This window comes from Carcharodon carcharias, chromosome 6 (genome assembly GCF_017639515.1).
Source record: "Carcharodon carcharias isolate sCarCar2 chromosome 6, sCarCar2.pri, whole genome shotgun sequence".
In the NCBI taxonomy this organism is placed as follows: Eukaryota; Metazoa; Chordata; class Chondrichthyes; order Lamniformes; family Lamnidae; genus Carcharodon; species Carcharodon carcharias.
Window position 1 is genome coordinate 178,585,353 of NC_054472.1, and position 17,109 is coordinate 178,602,461.

At 46.0% G+C, this 17,109-nt stretch overlaps 1 protein-coding gene across 1 annotated transcript in view; it reads left to right on the top strand.

Annotated features, from left to right (window-relative positions):
* Positions 1–17,109, top strand: part of cdh7a (cadherin 7a) — a 170,184-nt gene that overhangs the window by 26,894 nt on the left and 126,181 nt on the right. The window contains exons 3-4 of the mRNA XM_041190435.1: positions 5,748–6,042; positions 9,032–9,151. Of these exons, the coding sequence (XP_041046369.1) occupies positions 5,748–6,042; positions 9,032–9,151 (415 nt within the window). The remainder of the gene's footprint in view (positions 1–5,747; positions 6,043–9,031; positions 9,152–17,109) is intronic.

Sequence of the window (17,109 nt, forward strand, 5' to 3'; positions counted from 1 at the left end):
TGAAATGTTTAGTGCTCATCCCACAGCTCATTTGAAATCTCGTTGTGTTGCTTTATTTCGAGATGTGTGAGATTCTTAATGAAATCACAAAATATCCTTCAAGACGTTAAAATGTTTGAATTGTGCCTTTTTTTTCTCTTATTGCAACTGTCAGCACCCTCAGCTTGTTGCAACCATTTCACAAGATAAAGAGTATAATTCAACATGTTGAAGCTGACAGTTAAAATGAAAATATTCCACTGCGTAGACATTGGTAGGCTGACAATAATTATCAGAGAGGTGTTTTTAATAGACCAAGGATGGCCTAGTAAGACACACTAAGGCATAAATATCTGACAGGGCACAATGGTGAATTGCAGGCTCTACAATGGTCCATAAATGTTGCTCAGGAATACTTACAGATCAGAGGCATTTTTGGGAAGGGAGAAAGAGTTAATTATCCTCATACAAAAGCAAAGGACTCCAGAGCTGGAAACCTCTAATTAAAACTGAAAATGCTGGAAATACTCAGCAGGTTGGCAGCATCTGTGGAGAGTGATTCAGAGTTAAAGGCTGGGAATTTCCAGTCCCACCCGTGGCGGGACCCGTTGAGGGTGGGGCGGAAATTTTGGCAAACCAGCAAAAGCCCATTGACTTTCGGCGGGAATTTCCAGTCCCGATTGGAAAATCCCAGCCAACGTTTCAGATCGTCCCGTGCGGCATTGTGATATTTAGGTGGGCGGGCGCACTATGCAGCAGGACGCTCGCCCGCCATTAATTAAAGGCCTTGTTAAGGCCCTTAACTTGGCAATTGAAGCCGATTTTGAGGCGCCCGTGCGATCTTCACCTCAGCACACAGGTCCAATGGGCAGGCAGGTAACTGATTTTTTAACAAACCTCATCAACGGGCGGGATATGTGGGCTCAGAGGGGTTGTTAATGTCTTTTTTGAAATATTTAATGCAGAATATTTTAAACGTGCCTGTGTGATTGTTAGCAGTTCAGATCGATTTCCAATAGCTTTTTCTGTACTTTGAAGCTTCAGCTCAGCAGTCGGCAGACTGTAATCTTTATCGGGCCTGCAGCTTTCCAGAGGCCTCCATTTAGCCTGGGTATGGATTCTGACATTTCCACTGGAGGCAGCTACTCTGAGGCGGAAGGGAGGGATAGAATAAGGAGGAGGCCAGGAGTGGACAATGGGCCTCTAGGGGAGCCACCTTTGAGAGGTCAGGCGTAGGCAAAAGGAGCACAGGGCCAAGAGGTTGCCCAAGGTGGAAGGGGCCGCAAAAGACGCCACTATCCTGCTGCCAGGGTATACAAGTGGCAAAACAGCTACCTCAATATGTCCGAGGTGCAGTGCCAAAGGAGTCTGTCAATGGAAACAGTCAATTCTATCTGTCAGATGATTGGCCCTGAGATCTCCCCCAACTGTGTGGATGGACACCCCATGCCAGTGGCTCTGAAGCTCAAAGTTGCCCTCCACTTCTATGCTTCTGGCTCCTTCCAGGGCTCGGTGGGTGATCTTTGCAGTGTCTCCCAATCAGCTGTCAAGCAGGTTACAGACACTCTGTTCAGACGGGCATTGACCTTCATCCACTTCCGCTGTGACCAGGCAAGTCAGGCACAGCGAGCCAGAGGTTTCGCGGCCGTTGCTGGCTTCCCCCGTGTCCAGGGTGCTATAGACTGTACACATGTGGCCATAAGGCACCAGCAGGTGTGCCCGGTGCCTTCATCAACAGGAAGGGCTTCCACTCCATGAACCTGCAGATAGGGTGTGATCACAGGATGCTGATTCTACAAGTCTGTGCAAGGTACCCAGGCAGCTCGCACGACACCTATATCCTCAGACACTCCCAGGTGCCGGGGCTCTTCAGTGCTCCAGCCCGGCTGGATGGATGGCTGGTGGTTGACAAGGGCTATCCCCTCAGAAGATGGCTCATGACACCTCTCCACCATCCAAGAACAGAAGCTGAGCAGCGCTACAATAGGAGCCACTGCACCACAAGGGCTGTGGTGGAGAGAGTCATCAGTCTTTTCAAGATGCGCTTCCGTTGCCTGGACCACTCAGGAGGCGCACTCCAGAACCCCCAGATCACGTCTCTGTGATAGTGGTAGCATGCTGTGCTCTGCACAACCTTGCGCTGGAAAGGGGAGATGCAGTTGATGATGAAGACCTTTACGCAGTGGATGAGGCTGCACATGATGAATCCAGCAGTGACTCAGAGGGTGAGGAAGCACAGGGCGATGATGAGGGGCAGCACGCCGACCCGCTACTATACCAGGAGGCAAGGACACCCAGGACAATTTAATCTAATGAACCTTCAGCTAGCTCCACACACATGGATCAGCAGGACCAGCATTGCCTGGCGCTTCCACACATGGCACTTAGGTGCTACATCTTCCACCTCATCAGCTGAAACTAAGGGTTTAGTACAGAAACATCAATGTCCACTCAAACACTCATGAGATGTCTATGAAACATACAAATGCAGCAAAAAGGAAACACCCTCAGCCATGGTCAGAAAAGTGGACTTTATTCCCACCAAAATAAAGCACAGACGTCACTCAGACGTACATAATGATATATTCCCTAATCTAGGGCCAACACAAAATCACCAGTGACAAACCCGTGGAATGCCTAATGTGCCTAATGCTTACGTTTGTGGGTGCTACATCTAGGTGCCGCCCCATCGCTCGGAGTGCCTTGTGAGACAGCCTGCTGACTCTGCTGTCCTGTTGGCCTCGATGACCTTGGCGGCCATCCTCTGGTCTGTGGAGCCTGTGCTGGCCCCGCCTGGGAGGGAGTGACCAGTTCCAGAACCGGCACCTCCCCAGTTGTCACAGCCTCAACGGATGCAACGGTCACTGGCAGAGGGGGGGAGGAGCTGCTGCCCTCATCCGGAGCGCCCTGAGAGGAGCTCACAGTGACGACAGGCAGCTGCTGTGCCGACGTGAGGTCACATTGGACCTCCCTGCTCACCGCAGATGGATGGGCACCGAGCTGCGACACTTGGTGCCCAGAACATCTCCCACATTGCGAATGACCACCTGTGGCCATTAGCTCTGTGAGGGCTTGCAGGCCAGAGCGTAACCCAATCAGAAGATTCTCAATCCGATGGAAGGCCCTCTCCATGAGAGTCGCCAATCTCTCAATGGAGGAAGCCTGAAGCTCTGTCCTGAGGTTCATGTCATCACTGACACTCTGCCTGGATTCCTCCACCACAGAGACCAAGTGAAGCACACCCTCATGCAACCCTGACAGATGCTCCCGCGCACGCTGCCGCTTGTCCTGCAGCTGCTGCATGGCTGACATCTCCAGAGGCACATCATTACTGCCTGACTCAGCATGTGCCTGGTCCCCTGCAGTCCTCCGGCTGCTGGCGCCATCGGCACTCTCTGTCCATGCCATCTCCTCCAGCGATTGTGGAGTGCCCTCTCCACTGTGCCCAGGGACACTAGCTGACATCATAATCCCCACCGAAGTGTTTGTCACTGCGCTGGTGCCTGGCTCGCTGAAATGATATGATGCAAGTTGCAAGTCTTGGCCTTCAGGTGTGGAGGGGGTCTCTGTGGGGGCGGCCATACGGTTGTGATGCTGAAATTAACAACAAGGACAGTGCATCAGTTAGTGTTCAGTCAGTAACACCTTTCATCCCTTTCCCCCCCAGCCTCATAAGTCGCTCACCCTTCAAGAACCTAAGGAGATGAACATTGGTGGGGTGGTAAATAGTCAAGAGGAGGCCCAAACATTGCACGTGCATACAGACAGGCTGGTCTGATGGCCTAAGGAATGCCACCTGGAATGTTATGTGGATAAGTGTGCGGTTAAGCACTTGGGCAAGACAAGCAAGGTATGGGAATACATGAGTACTCGTAGGACCGTGGGAAGTCACGACGATTACAGGGACCTTGCTGGGCAGACCCGTTAAGGTAGCAGAACAGGAACATAAGGCGTTTAACAAGGTCAAAGCCAGATGTGCCTTCATTAGCCAAGGAATAGAATATAGGAAAAGGGAGGTCATGTTGCAAGTGCAGAAAACACTGTCAAGGCCACAGCCACACTCCTGTGTTCAGTTGTGACCTGCGCTTCATGGGAGTGATGGCATTGGAGTGGGGAGAGTGCAGAGGTTCCTGACCTGGATGCATGCTGGCCTGGAGAGTTGGAGTTATGAGGAAACATTGCATACACTTGCGACATTTGCTGTGGGGCACAGGAGATTGACAGGTCATTGACCTTCCTACCATTATGAGGGGCATAGAACAGGTGGACAAAAGGCAACATTTCTGCTTGGCGCAGGGATGACTAACGTGGTGACATTTATTTAAGTTGAGTGCCATGAGGTTGACGGGTGAGGTGCTGAGGACCTTTTGGACAGAGAAATGTGGGACGCACTGGCTGAAAGGGTGGTGCAGGTACAAACCCTCCTAAGATGCAATAAGTCTTTGGATGTGTAGCAGCGATGCCATGGCATGTTAGGCCATGGGGATAGTGGTCACAAATGGGATAAGGCGACTTTGGAATGTGCTAGAGACGCGCATCCTCAAGGGGCTGAGGGACCTTTGTGTATGACCCACACGTCTGCCTGTATCAGTCTGTGAATGAGCAGTGTTGCTGCATTAATGATTGCAGCAATCATCAGTGCTTTGGATGGTGGGGAGACAGTGGATGGGACTGTGGCCCTCAAATACCTGGCCGCTGCACCCCAGCCTCACCCACACCTGCCGACCTGGCCGCCTGCCTCCTCCCCAGCTCCATGGACTGCTCCTCATGTGTGGTTAGGTGTTGCAGCATGGCGTGCCCACCACTAGTCTGCTGATGCTCCCAGCTATTGTTCTCAGTTTTTGCCTGCAGAACAAAGAAGAACAATTATTGGGGCTGATCGCTCATGTACTCTGCACGCACACACCACACCCCAACCACAGTGGCCCATCTGAGGCCTCCAGCGGCTCCTGTCCACTCTAATGGTGATCAGTCCCCAGAATATAGTACTGCTGCTCCCAACTCTCTCCCCCAGTGGCCACCTTGGACACATTCGGCATCCATCACTTTGAATAACACGCGGCTCTTAGCGCCCATGGGAAGGAGTCGCAACTAGGTGCGGCGCCGAGGCCAGCAGATGGCTCTTGGCCACGACACATTGAGGCTCCCATTCCACAATCTCATCACCATCAATAAGACATGTGTTGGAGTTCTGAGTCTGTGTCTAGCTGCCTCCCCTGCAGGTTGCCCCCTGACAACTCAAATGCAACAAACACCAACATAATTCTGCCTGTTAACTCTGTTTCTCTCTCCACAGCTGCCAGACCTGCTGAATATTTACAGCATTTTCCGTTTTAATTATGGATTTTCATCATGCGCAATATTTTGTATCACTAAAACAGACTATCTGGTCATTATTTCCATTGCTTATTGTGGGGATTTGCTTGGTGCAAATTCACTGCCACTTTCCCTGCATTACAACAGTGACTGCATTTCATAAAGTACTTCATTAGCCATAAAATGCTAAGGGATGCTCTGAGAACATAAAAAGGAGCTACATAAATACAAACTTTCCCTTCAGGTCTTTCCTTAAAACATGTCATTCTCATTTACTTCCAGTTAAAGACATAAAACATTTCTGCTAATCATATGACTGATATATGCATTATCCAATATATTTGTAAGGCAGGTTGAGAACATGGAGCTTCAGCATGAGAATATCTTTACATTATAATTGAGAGCTGACTGATGAACTGAATGAATGTAATTTTACTCTTATTTACCACCAGCTTCACTCTGATGTTGATCGAGGAGATGGTTCTGTCAAGTACATCCTCTCGGGAGAAGGAGCAGGATCCATCTTTATTATTGATGAGAGTACGGGGGACATTCACGCTACCAAAAGGCTGGATCGCGAGGAACAGGCGTACTATGCATTACGTGCACAAGCTGTCGACCGGTTAACAAACAAGCCCGTTGAACCCCTGTCTGAGTTTATTGTGAAAATACAGGACATCAATGACAATGAGCCAAGGTTTCTTGATGGTCCATACATGACCAGTATCCCCGAAATGTCTCCTGTGGGTAAGCCGATAAAAGCTTGTTATGCTTGACACTCTTCTAACTTTGTCTATGATAGTTATGCGTGTCAGTTCCGTCATTGTTCATTCCATGTGCCATTTGCATGTTCATTATCAGCCAGAGTTTTTGAGGTCAGGCAGGGAGGAACAAAGTGGGGTATCATAATGGAGGGGCGGGGGCGCTCCCATCGATGTGCACAGGGCACCACCCAAAGGGCATACCCCAGCCTTCTTCCTGCCATTTCAGCAGTTTCCATAAAAAAATGGCCTGCCGTTACCACGCCAACCATTTTATGGCGCAGGCAGCGTATCGTTCCAGTCAATTAGATTGGTAACAAGCTCAACTGATCATTAATATTTATTCAAAAATGGCGGGTGGGCTGCTGATTTCAGTGCCTGCCCATCTACTGTGTTATGGGGGCAGCTCAGGGGTGGGCAGGAAGGTGTTGGGCTTGCCAACCCTCGTATTTTACGTGTCTCCCCTGCTGTAAGCGGGCTCAATTTGGAGCTATAATGTCCAGCCCGAGGTATCTTTCGATAAATCTACTGTTTCCAAGAGCAATGTACCCTTTCAAAGGCATGGTGCCCAGAACTGCTCACAATACTCTAGGTGTAGTCTAATGCTTTCTGTAGCTGAAGAATAGCTTTTGCTACCTTGAGGAGATACTCTGTAATGTACAAGTGAAAAGATATCCTCTGGAAAGAGAAAGACATTTGTTTCAAAAACTTCTTTCACTAGTTTTAAATTACTGGGTGGGATTAGTAGAATATTTTCTGAAATTGGTGGATTGTGGCACAGAAAGTATAAATTAGTTGTTGTTCCAAAATCCACCACGCTCAATCCATCGTCCATTCATTGGGTTCGTCTCTGGTCTTGTACCCATGCAATAGTCATGTTATATCCTCAGTATTCAATGACTTTGTTTGTGTTTATTCATATAATTCAAACTTCTACAGTCAAATCTTTCAACATAGTGAAAAGTGCAGGATGGTACAAAATAGCAGAGCCCATTCCAACAGTATCATCATTGATTCATTGTATTCTCGATACTGTGGTTATTCATTCAAAATTACAATTGATAAAATATCTACTAATATTCCATCTGCAATACATAAATATTAATGTTGTTTGTCTCACATTATGATTAATAGTCATTGAATAACACTAATATCATTGATATAAATAATTGATAAATTAAATAAAATACTGTTAAACTGCTAGAATTAATTATTATTTTGCTAAATCTATAGTAAATGTTTTCAACATTTTATCTTCCCTTCTCCATTTCACCCTTTGATCAGACATACTTCAACCTCCGCAACATTTTCTGCCAGGTTCTTTGTTGCCGGGTTTATTCCTGTGCCATTGTTAAGTTACTAGTTACGGAATGTCAAATTTGGCCAGTGCAGTAGGTGAGAGATGGCTGTGCTTTTCCGCCTTAACGTAGGCCCAAACGATTTCTGATCCTGGACCTCAATTTAAATGGCAGCGGCGAGCTGTGGGAGCCGCTAAGCGATCACTCAGCTCACTCCACCTTGCTGGTCATAGTGGGAGGGAGATTGGGAAGCCCCCACATTGTGGTAGTCAGGAGGTCCAGTCTGCTGCAGGTTTGTGAGGTGAAAACTGAAGGCATTGTGCTAATCAGAACTTTATTTGTGGTGAGCCAGGGAGGCATTCCCATTTCTCCCAGCCCCACAAAAATCTTAAAAAACAGTTACACATTTGCCTGTTTGTCAGCATCCTTTGACAAATGCCTGGACTGCAGCGGCTGAAGAAGGCAGCTCACCATCACCTTCTCAAGGGCTATTAGGGATGGGTAACAAATGCTGGCCTAGTCAGCGATGCCCACCTCCCATGAATGAATAAATAATCAAAAAAGGATTGGAACTCACAAATGCTAAAACCACTCTGAACAATTACACAGTATGCAAAAGCAGAGAGGTTAGTCAAGAACGTGATTGCAAAGTTAGCAACTAACTAACCCAGGTATATCCAGTTAGAAAGAATTCTTTCCTCCTTTAAGACGCTCCTTAAAACCTGCCTGTTTGTCCCAACTTTCAACCATTTGCCCCCAAATTGCCTTAAGTGGCTCAGTGTCAAATTTTGCTTCACAATGTTCCTGTAAAGCATCTTATTATGTTAAAGGCATTAAATACAAGTTGTTGAATCTAAGTTTTGGGCTAATTTGGATCTTTGAGACACTGATGTTCCTGGCTATCCAGCTATAGGATTGGGTAATAAGATACCACCCACATCTTGTAATATATCATTATATCACACTGGAAAAGGTCATCTCAACTCAAAAATTTACATGGAGATGCTCATTTATAAAAGCAGAAGTTAACATCAGTTCCACAATCTGACGAAGAATTGCTTTATGTCTTTGTTCAGTAGCATTGCTGATAACAATTTCTAGCAAATAATTGTCGGGCAAGTTTTTGCTGAACTCACCCCCCGCCATTCCAAGGCTTGAGCACAAAAATCAAAGCTGATGCTCCAGTGCAGTGCTGAGGAAGTGCTACACTCTCAGAGGTGTTGTTTTTTGGATGAGATGTTAAACTGAGGCCTCGTTTGCCTGCTTGGGTTGATGTAAAAGATCCCATGGCACTATTTCAAAGAAGAGCAGGAGTGTTATCCCTGGTGTTCTGGCCAATATTTATCCCTCAATCAGCATCTCAGAAAACAGATTGCCTGATCAATATCACAATGCTATTTGTGGGAGCGTTCTGTGTGCAAATTGCTTGCTGTGTTTCCTACATTACAGCAGTGAATGCACTTCAAAAAGTACTTCATTGGCTGTAAAGTACTTTGAGACATCCAGAGGTCATGAAAAGCACAATATCAATGCAAGATTTTTTTTAACGATTCAGAAAAGGAATACCTCCATTTGAAGATAAACTGCATTTTAGAATATTGGTTAAAAATAAATGATGAAACAGGGCACAGGAAGGACTGTGAGAAAAACTACATGAACCACTATATTTCTGTGCAGGAACATCAGTGATACAAGTGACAGCGACTGATGCTGATGATCCTACTTATGGGAGCAGTGCCAGAGTGGTGTACAGTATCCTCCAAGGACAACCATACTTCTCCGTAGAGCCAAAGACAGGTGACAATCACTGACAATATCTATTTTGCCTCAGATTGCAGAATTTGGCAATCTTACAACTTCAATTGTAATATTTTGTCAGACCTAAAATGCTTACTTTTATTCTGCCTTGTTTTGCTATGTTCTGTAATGGAACCAGTAACAATTCCAAATGTTTCCCCATCGATTTATTTTATTTATTTCCAGCACATAGTAATAAATCCAATGGGGAATTCAGGAGAAACTTCTTTACTTAGAGAATTTGGAACCTGCTACACATGGAGTGACTGAGGCAAATAGTATAGATACATTTAAGGGGAAGCTGAATAAACACATGAAGGAGAAAGGAATAGAAGGACACAGCGAGTGGTTAAGGTCTGGAATTGCATTGCTTAAGGGTATGGTGGGCAGATTCAATCAAAGCCTGCAAAAGAGAATTAGACTGTTACCTGAAAAAGAATAATGTGCAACATTGCGGGGAAAAGACAGGGTAGGTGGAATGGCACTAAGTGAATTGCACATTTGGAGAGCTGATGCAGACACGATGGGCTGAATGGCCTCCTTCTGCACTGTGACAATTCTGTGATTCTGTGTTTACATTGCTGATTGTGTCAGATGGTGAGGGCTGAGAGGAGGCTCGATTAGAGCATAAACCACTGCATGGCCGAGTTGGGTTGAATGCCCTGTTTCTGTGCTGTATACTCTGTGTAACTCTACGTAAATTAAAGAGTCGGCTATAAAATGTATATGAGATAGTGGAAGCTGCAGTAGCTTTGTGATGTCAACAGTTGGGTGTCACAACATAGATGTGAGGTCTTGCCACCAGGTGGCACTGTGGAAGGAGTTTCTGAACTCTTTATCCCAACTCTGCCCTCATCTTGCCTTTTCAACCTTGACCTTTTGAAAGTGTCACTGCAGGTAAATTTTGACTTTTTTAACATATTGCCTACCTTGCTTACCGCTAAGTTTGTAATTCTGCTCTTTCTGCCTTCTTTAACACATCCATTTCCTCTATTGATATTCCCAACCCAGTTACCATGTACAGGCCTGAAAAAGAAGGTAGTTCCAACTTCTGGCCTACTCTCTGCTGTTGACTTAAGAAGGAAACTTTAAACATCAGCCCAGTGGCTCTGATCCCCATTGCTTGTCCTGAAAAAATTATTACATTTGAGGTCTGTTGCATTAATTTCCACTTTAATCCTTATTATTATTGTCTAGCTTAAGAAACAATGAGACCTAAAGCCTAAAACCCCAATGCCTAAACCCCATTCTGTTTAAAAAAGAGAACTTAATTTAGGCTTTTCATAGGGCCTTTCTCCATTAAAATAAATGAAAAAAATGCCTCAATCAGCACCCACTTGCTAAAGTTAAACAAGAGGAAAAATATAAATACTTGAAGAGAAAAAAGATTTGCGGAGCTTTGTACAAAGAGCGGGGAGGGTTGTCCTATAGAAAGTGAGTCTGGGAAATTAATAATGGAAAATATAGAGATGGCAGATGAATTGAACAGATAGTTTGCATCGGTCTTCACTATAGAGGATACAAGTAATATCCCAGAAATAGCTGTAAATCAGGAATTGAAAAGGAGGGAGGAACTCAGGAAAATTACAATCACCAGGGAAGTGATACTGAGCAAATTGTTGGACCTGGTCCTGATGGACTTCATCCTAGAGTCTTAAAAGAAGTGGCTAGTGAGATAGTTGATGCATTGGATTGAATTTTTCATAATTCCCTAAATTCGTGGAAGATTCCATTAGGTTAGAAAATAGCAAATGTAACTCCTTTATTCAAAATGGGATAGAGACAAAAAACAGGAAACTACAGGTCAGTTAGCTTAACATCTGTCATAGGAAAACTGAGAGAATCAATTATTAAAGATGTTATAGCAGGGCACTTAGATAAATTTAAGGTATTCAGGCAGAGTCAACATGGTTTTGTGAGAGGGAAATCACATTTAACTGATTTATTGGAGATCTTTGAAGAAGTAATATGTGCTGTTGATAAAGGGGAACAGATGGATGCACTGCCCTTAGATTTCCAGAAAGCATTTGATAAGGTGCCACATCAAAGGTTATTATGGAAAATAAAAGCTCATGGTGTAGGAGGGTAACATATTGGCCTGGATAGATGGTTGGCTGGCTAACAGGAAACAGAGAGTAGGCATAAATGGGTCAATTTTTGGTTGGCAATATGTAATGAGTGGTATGCCAAAGGATCAGTGCTGGTGCCTCAACATTTTCACAATCTATATAAATGACTTAGATGAAGTGACTGAAGGTATGGTTGCTAACTTGCTACACAAAGATAGGTAGGAAAGTAAAATATGAAGAGGACATAAGGAGGCTACAAAGAATGGAGATAAGTTAGGTGAGAGGGCAAAGTTCTGACAAATGGGGTATATTGTGGGAAAATGTGAAATTGTACATTTTGGCAGGAAGAATAAAAAATAAGCATACTGTCTAAATGGTGAGAGATTGCAGAGCCATGAGATGCAGAGGGAACTGGATTTCCTAGTGCATGAATAACAAAAGGTTAGTTTTCAGTCTAGCAAGTAATCAGGAAAGCTAATAGAATGTTATTATTCATTTCAAGGGCAATTTAATACAAAAGGAGAGAGATCGTGGGCAGAATCTTCCAGTCGGCGCGCAGGGGCAGGCCCGACATGCCGATGTGTAAAATGACGTGCAATGACGTTGGGTATGCATCCTGACGTCATCACCTACCATCGCAATATTTCTTTCGGCAGGCGCGCACTGGAGTTGGCTTGAAAATGCTGCCTGTCCAACCTGAAGGTTGGCAGCAGGCAGAAAGCCCAAGTGGCCTTCACGTTTTTCAGAAAACCTCATCTGTGAGCAGGATGAGGTTTCTTGAAGCTTTTATTAAATAAATAAATTATTTTTCATAAATATAAAAGCATATCCCCACCCCTGTGACACAGTCACATGAGGGGACATGTTTAAATAAACTTTAAAATCAATTCTTTTATGATTTTAATATCCATTCAATATCCTTGAGGCAGCTCCATGCCTCAGGGAGATTGCTGCACTCTTACGCATGCATGCACGAAAGAGCACTGGCCCCGACTCTCCCTCCTCCCCACCAGCCACACAGGCAGCGCTGAGCGCTACCGGCTGCGTATTACGCTGGGCGGGCCTTAACTGGCCCGCCTGTGCAAAATGGCGACGTGGAGCCGATCGCTGCCCACGATCGGCTCCGCGCCCGCTCCTGCCCAGCCCGCCCGCCATAGGAAAAATCCTGGCCTATGCTTCAGTTATACAGGGCACTGATGGGACCACATCTGGAGAACTGCGTAGAGTGTTGCCCTCCTTATTTAAGAAAGGATGTTCAGAGAAGATTTACTAGACTAATACTTGGAATGATTGGATTGCCTTATGAGGAAAGATTGGACAGTATCCACAGGAGTTCAGAAGAGTATGAGGTGACTTGATTGAAACATATAAGATTCTGAGGGGTCTTGGCAGACTACATGTGGAGAGGATGTTTCCTCTTGTGGGAGAATCTTGACTAGGGATCACTGTTTAAAAATAACCATTCACTCATTTATGACAGAGATAAGGAGAAATGTTTTCTTTTAGAGCGTTGTGAGTCTTTGGAACTCTCTTCCTCAAAAGGCAGCGGAAACAGAGTCTTTGAATATTTTTAAGGTAGAGGTAGACAGATTCTTGATAAGCAAGGGGGCGAAAGGTTATTGAGGGTAGGCAGGAATGTGGGGTTGAGTTTGCAATCTTATCAGCCATAATCTTACTGAATGGTGGAGCAGGCTCGAGGGGCCAACTGGTCTAATCCTGCTCCTAATTAGTATGTTTATATATGAGTGGAATTAAAAGGGTAGTTTTTCAAAGAGCTGGCAGAGGCATGATTGGCCTTCTTTTGTACTGGATCATTCTATAATTCTACATCCCATTTTACTCTTGAGCTGAACTCTTTCCATGCCACAAGCTATACTAAAAAAGGTGTAAAATTAATCTAACTCCTGGTTTCACCACTCCAGCTAGAAAATATGTTTATCTAAATGTAGTCCTGCTGCCTGATCTTTGCCCTGAGCCCCTGATGCCAGCTTTCCCATCTCTATTTGAATGATGGCACCATCTGTCCTGTCCCTGCTCTTCCCAGTTCTATAATGCAAACCCCATCTAGGCTTTATAAGGGAACATTTAAAAATTTCACCCCATTCCCTTTGAAATACAGCCCCACGAATTTTAAAAAAAATAACTGTCCTGCTTCAAACTTAAATAAGAAATAAAATTACAACACTACTCAATGCTTGAAGGAAAGAAAACCTGGAGGGCTATGGAGATAGAGTTGGACGAATTGAATCGCTTTTTCAAAGAGCTAGGATGGACATGCTGGGCCGAATGTCCTCCTTTCATGCTACATCATTCTATCATCCTGTAACTCTATGCCCCAGGGTGAAACAAAATACCTTTGACTGGAACCCCCCGCTGTTATAACATAATGCATCCAATCACTAGCCATGAGCAGTACCGTGACAGGGCCTGTTTCATCTCATGTACCTTTTATCCATTGCACGCCAGATGTCACACTCCAGTTGTCATGCCTCAAACTTGTTACAGATGACAAGCCATCTGACTCAAAGCCTGAAGGTTATAATTATTTCCTCACTGGTAACATGTTCCCTTGGTGATCAGCTCTGGAGACCCGTTCACTTCACAATCTAAAGACCTAAGACATAGGAGCAGGAATAGGCTATAGGGCCATCTGACCTTGCTTCGCTGTTCAATAAGTTCATCACTGAACCTCTACACCAATGGTTAGTGTGGCTAATGTAGTCTCCAAGGATTTTAGCAAGGATCTTGACATGGTCCCTCATGGCCAGCTGGTAAGGTAAGTTAAAGCCCATGGGATCCAAGGAAAAGTGCTAAGTTGGATCGAAATTGACAATCCAGGGAGCAATGGGCTACAGTTGATTGGTGTTTTTGTGACTGGAAGACTGTTTCAAGTTGTGTTCCTCACAGCTCAGTATTTGATCCTTTGCGCTTTGTAGTATATATCAATGATTTAGGTTTAAATGTAGGGGGCATTATTAAGAAGTTTGCAGATGATACAAAAACTGGCTATGTGGGTGACAGTGAGGAAGAAAGTTGTGGACTGCAGGGAAATATCAATGGACTGGCTAGGTGGGCAGAAAAGCAACACATTGAACTTAATCTGGAGAAGTGTGAGGTAATGTATTCGGGGAGGACAAATAAGGCAAAGGAATATACAATAAATGGGAGGTTTCTGAGAACTGTAGAGGAACCAAGTGTAGGTCCACAGATTCCTGGAGATAACCGAGCAGGTAGATAAGGTGATTAAGAAGGCATGTGGGGTACTCTCTTTTATTAACATAGAATGTAAGGTTATGCTCGAACTAGTTAGATCGCAGCATAAAGTTCTGGCCACAGAATTCCAAGAAGGATGTGACCATGGTTGGGTACAGACAAGATTCAAGAGGATGTTGTGAGGAATTTTAGCTATGAGGGAAGATTGGATATGCTAGGGTTGTTTTCTTTGGAACAGAGGAGAATGAGGGGAGATTTAACTGAGGATAGAGTACAGAATTTCAAAGATTCACATCCCTTTCCTCATCTTAGTCCTAATTGATTGACTCCCAATCCTGAAACTGTGATCCCTTGGTCTCGATTCCTCAGCCAAAGCAAGCAACTTCTCTGCATCTACACTAGTTCTTGTGGTTTTACCTGATAGTAACTGCGCTTTTTTTATATACTTAATTGGAGGAGACCAACTTCAGTGGTGTGAAAAAGGATCTGTACCAGGTAAAATGGAGTTAAAACTGTAAGGGAACAATGGTCTGCCTTCAAACAGGAGATAGCCAGGACAGAGTTGAGGTATATTCTCGCGAGGGGGAAAGGATGAGCTAAAGATAGGGGGCGGAATCCTACCAGAAATCGGCAAAGTCCGATATCAGGCAGGGAAAGGGGCGTTTGACTCGCCGATGGCAATGGTGGCTTTTTTTGCCATATGGTGTGGCATTTTATTGAAAAAATGCAGAGGCATGGTTTTCACATTGGATCGCTGGCAGGGCAGCCTCTGATTTGCCCACCCAGCCATCACCTCAGGCCTTCAGTAATCCAGGCGCCATATTTACAGGGCACCTCTGCACAGAGCTAGCACTCTTTAAGGGACCAAAAACTGTGGGAAATTCATGGCTGCCAAAGGGAGGAAACATGCTGCCCCCAACTTTAGTAACACTTCCATCGAGCACCGACTGGATGCAGTGGATGCCTGTTGCAATGTTCTCTAAACACGGTCTAGGTGAAGACCAACAAGCAAGGTCACCAATCCAGCATGGGAGGCGGTGGAAGCGGTGGTCAGCGCCAATGCCCTGCAAAAGAGGACAGCCACCCAGTGTCAAAAGAAGTTGAATGATCTTCTCCGTTCCGCCAAGGTAAATCACTCTTCTCATCACTCCAACTCACACACTCACAAACCCATCACACTTCCACAGGGATCTCACTCACTGCCAGCTCAAGGGACCACTATTCACTCTCTCACACACACCTTCATCTGCCCTGCAGATTGTGTCATCATCCTGTCCATAGCACCACTCAGAACCCACACATGCCAGGCATTCTTCTCAACTGGCCTGGCAGACGTCTTGCTTACACTCTCTCCATCTGTCTCCATTCAGGGCCATCTGGCACACAACAAAAGGCAGAAGTTGCAGGCTGGTGGAGGAATGCGTGACACCAAGGTCCTCAGAGACTTGAAATTAGCCTTCCAACTGGCTGGCGATGATGTGAACTGTTCCTGTGCTGATGGTGAAGTCAGCGACACTCAACCAAGTGAGGATCCAGCAGTGCAATGTCCATCAGTGATGCTGTGAGTGAGTTCCCCTGTTCAGCAGTCCTGTGCCATGCATTAATTATCTCTCCTTGCTTTCACAGGCACATCTGGGAAAGAGCCGAAGGGTGTCCACATGCCAGGTCCTCGGCTTCAGCCGTGAGGACACCACGGAAGAGGAATCCGCAGCCACCAAAATTGAAAACCCGTCACAGCACTCACCAACACCCTCCACCAGCGCAGAGACACACCTCGTTAGGACCTCATTCTATAGCAGCCTCTGGTCACAATCTGGTGAGCACATCGCACTGTCTGTTCCACAGCAGGCAGAGGCAGGGACATTCCAGGTTTCCAGCATTCGGGGGACTGCTGGAGGCCAGAAACCTGCTGAGTCTGAGTCAGATGAGAAGCTTCTGGACTCGGTCATACCTCAGATGCTGGAGCTGTAAAGGCAAACTTGGGAACATCAGGAAGAGATGTCTGCTGCACTCCTCAGATTACAAGGCCCGATGGAGGAGTCCATCTGCCTTCAGTCTGAGATGATAATGTCATGCACTAAAGTCAACTCTGGTAGGGTTGCGGCCTCCATGGGGACCTTGGTCCAGGACATTGGTCCTGCACTCCATCTCTGAGGCATTTGCAGGCATCCTTCAGTGTCAATGCGAGTGGGTGGGGCGGGGCATCTCAAGCTCACTCCACCTGCCCCTTCCTCTCAGGGAGTTAGGCAGAGGCCCTCGGGCACCCATGGGGAGGAGGATCATCAGGTGCATGCCCCAGGGTCATCCACCCAGGTGACTCTGGGAGTGTGCGGCCCATCCGAATCCCCTCTTCCTGTGACCCCAGCGTCTCTATCTCTGCAGGCCGAGGAGGGTGCTACTGCCACACCGCAGGATCCTGAAAGCAGGCCAGGCCCTCCAGTTCTCGGTCCTCTAGAGGACACCAGCCAAGGTCATCATGGACAACAGCATGTAGCAGTCAGCAAGCCACCTCCACCTTCGCTGTGGATGTTGGGGGCGCAGCAAGACATAGTAGCAGGGTTAGAAAGGTCAAGAAGATTTAGCTGCACAACGTGGGCACAGGCGTTAATCACTTGGACTTAATGTCGACCGTTGTAATTACACTCCCAAGAATGTCTCCTTGTCTATGGCTCCTAG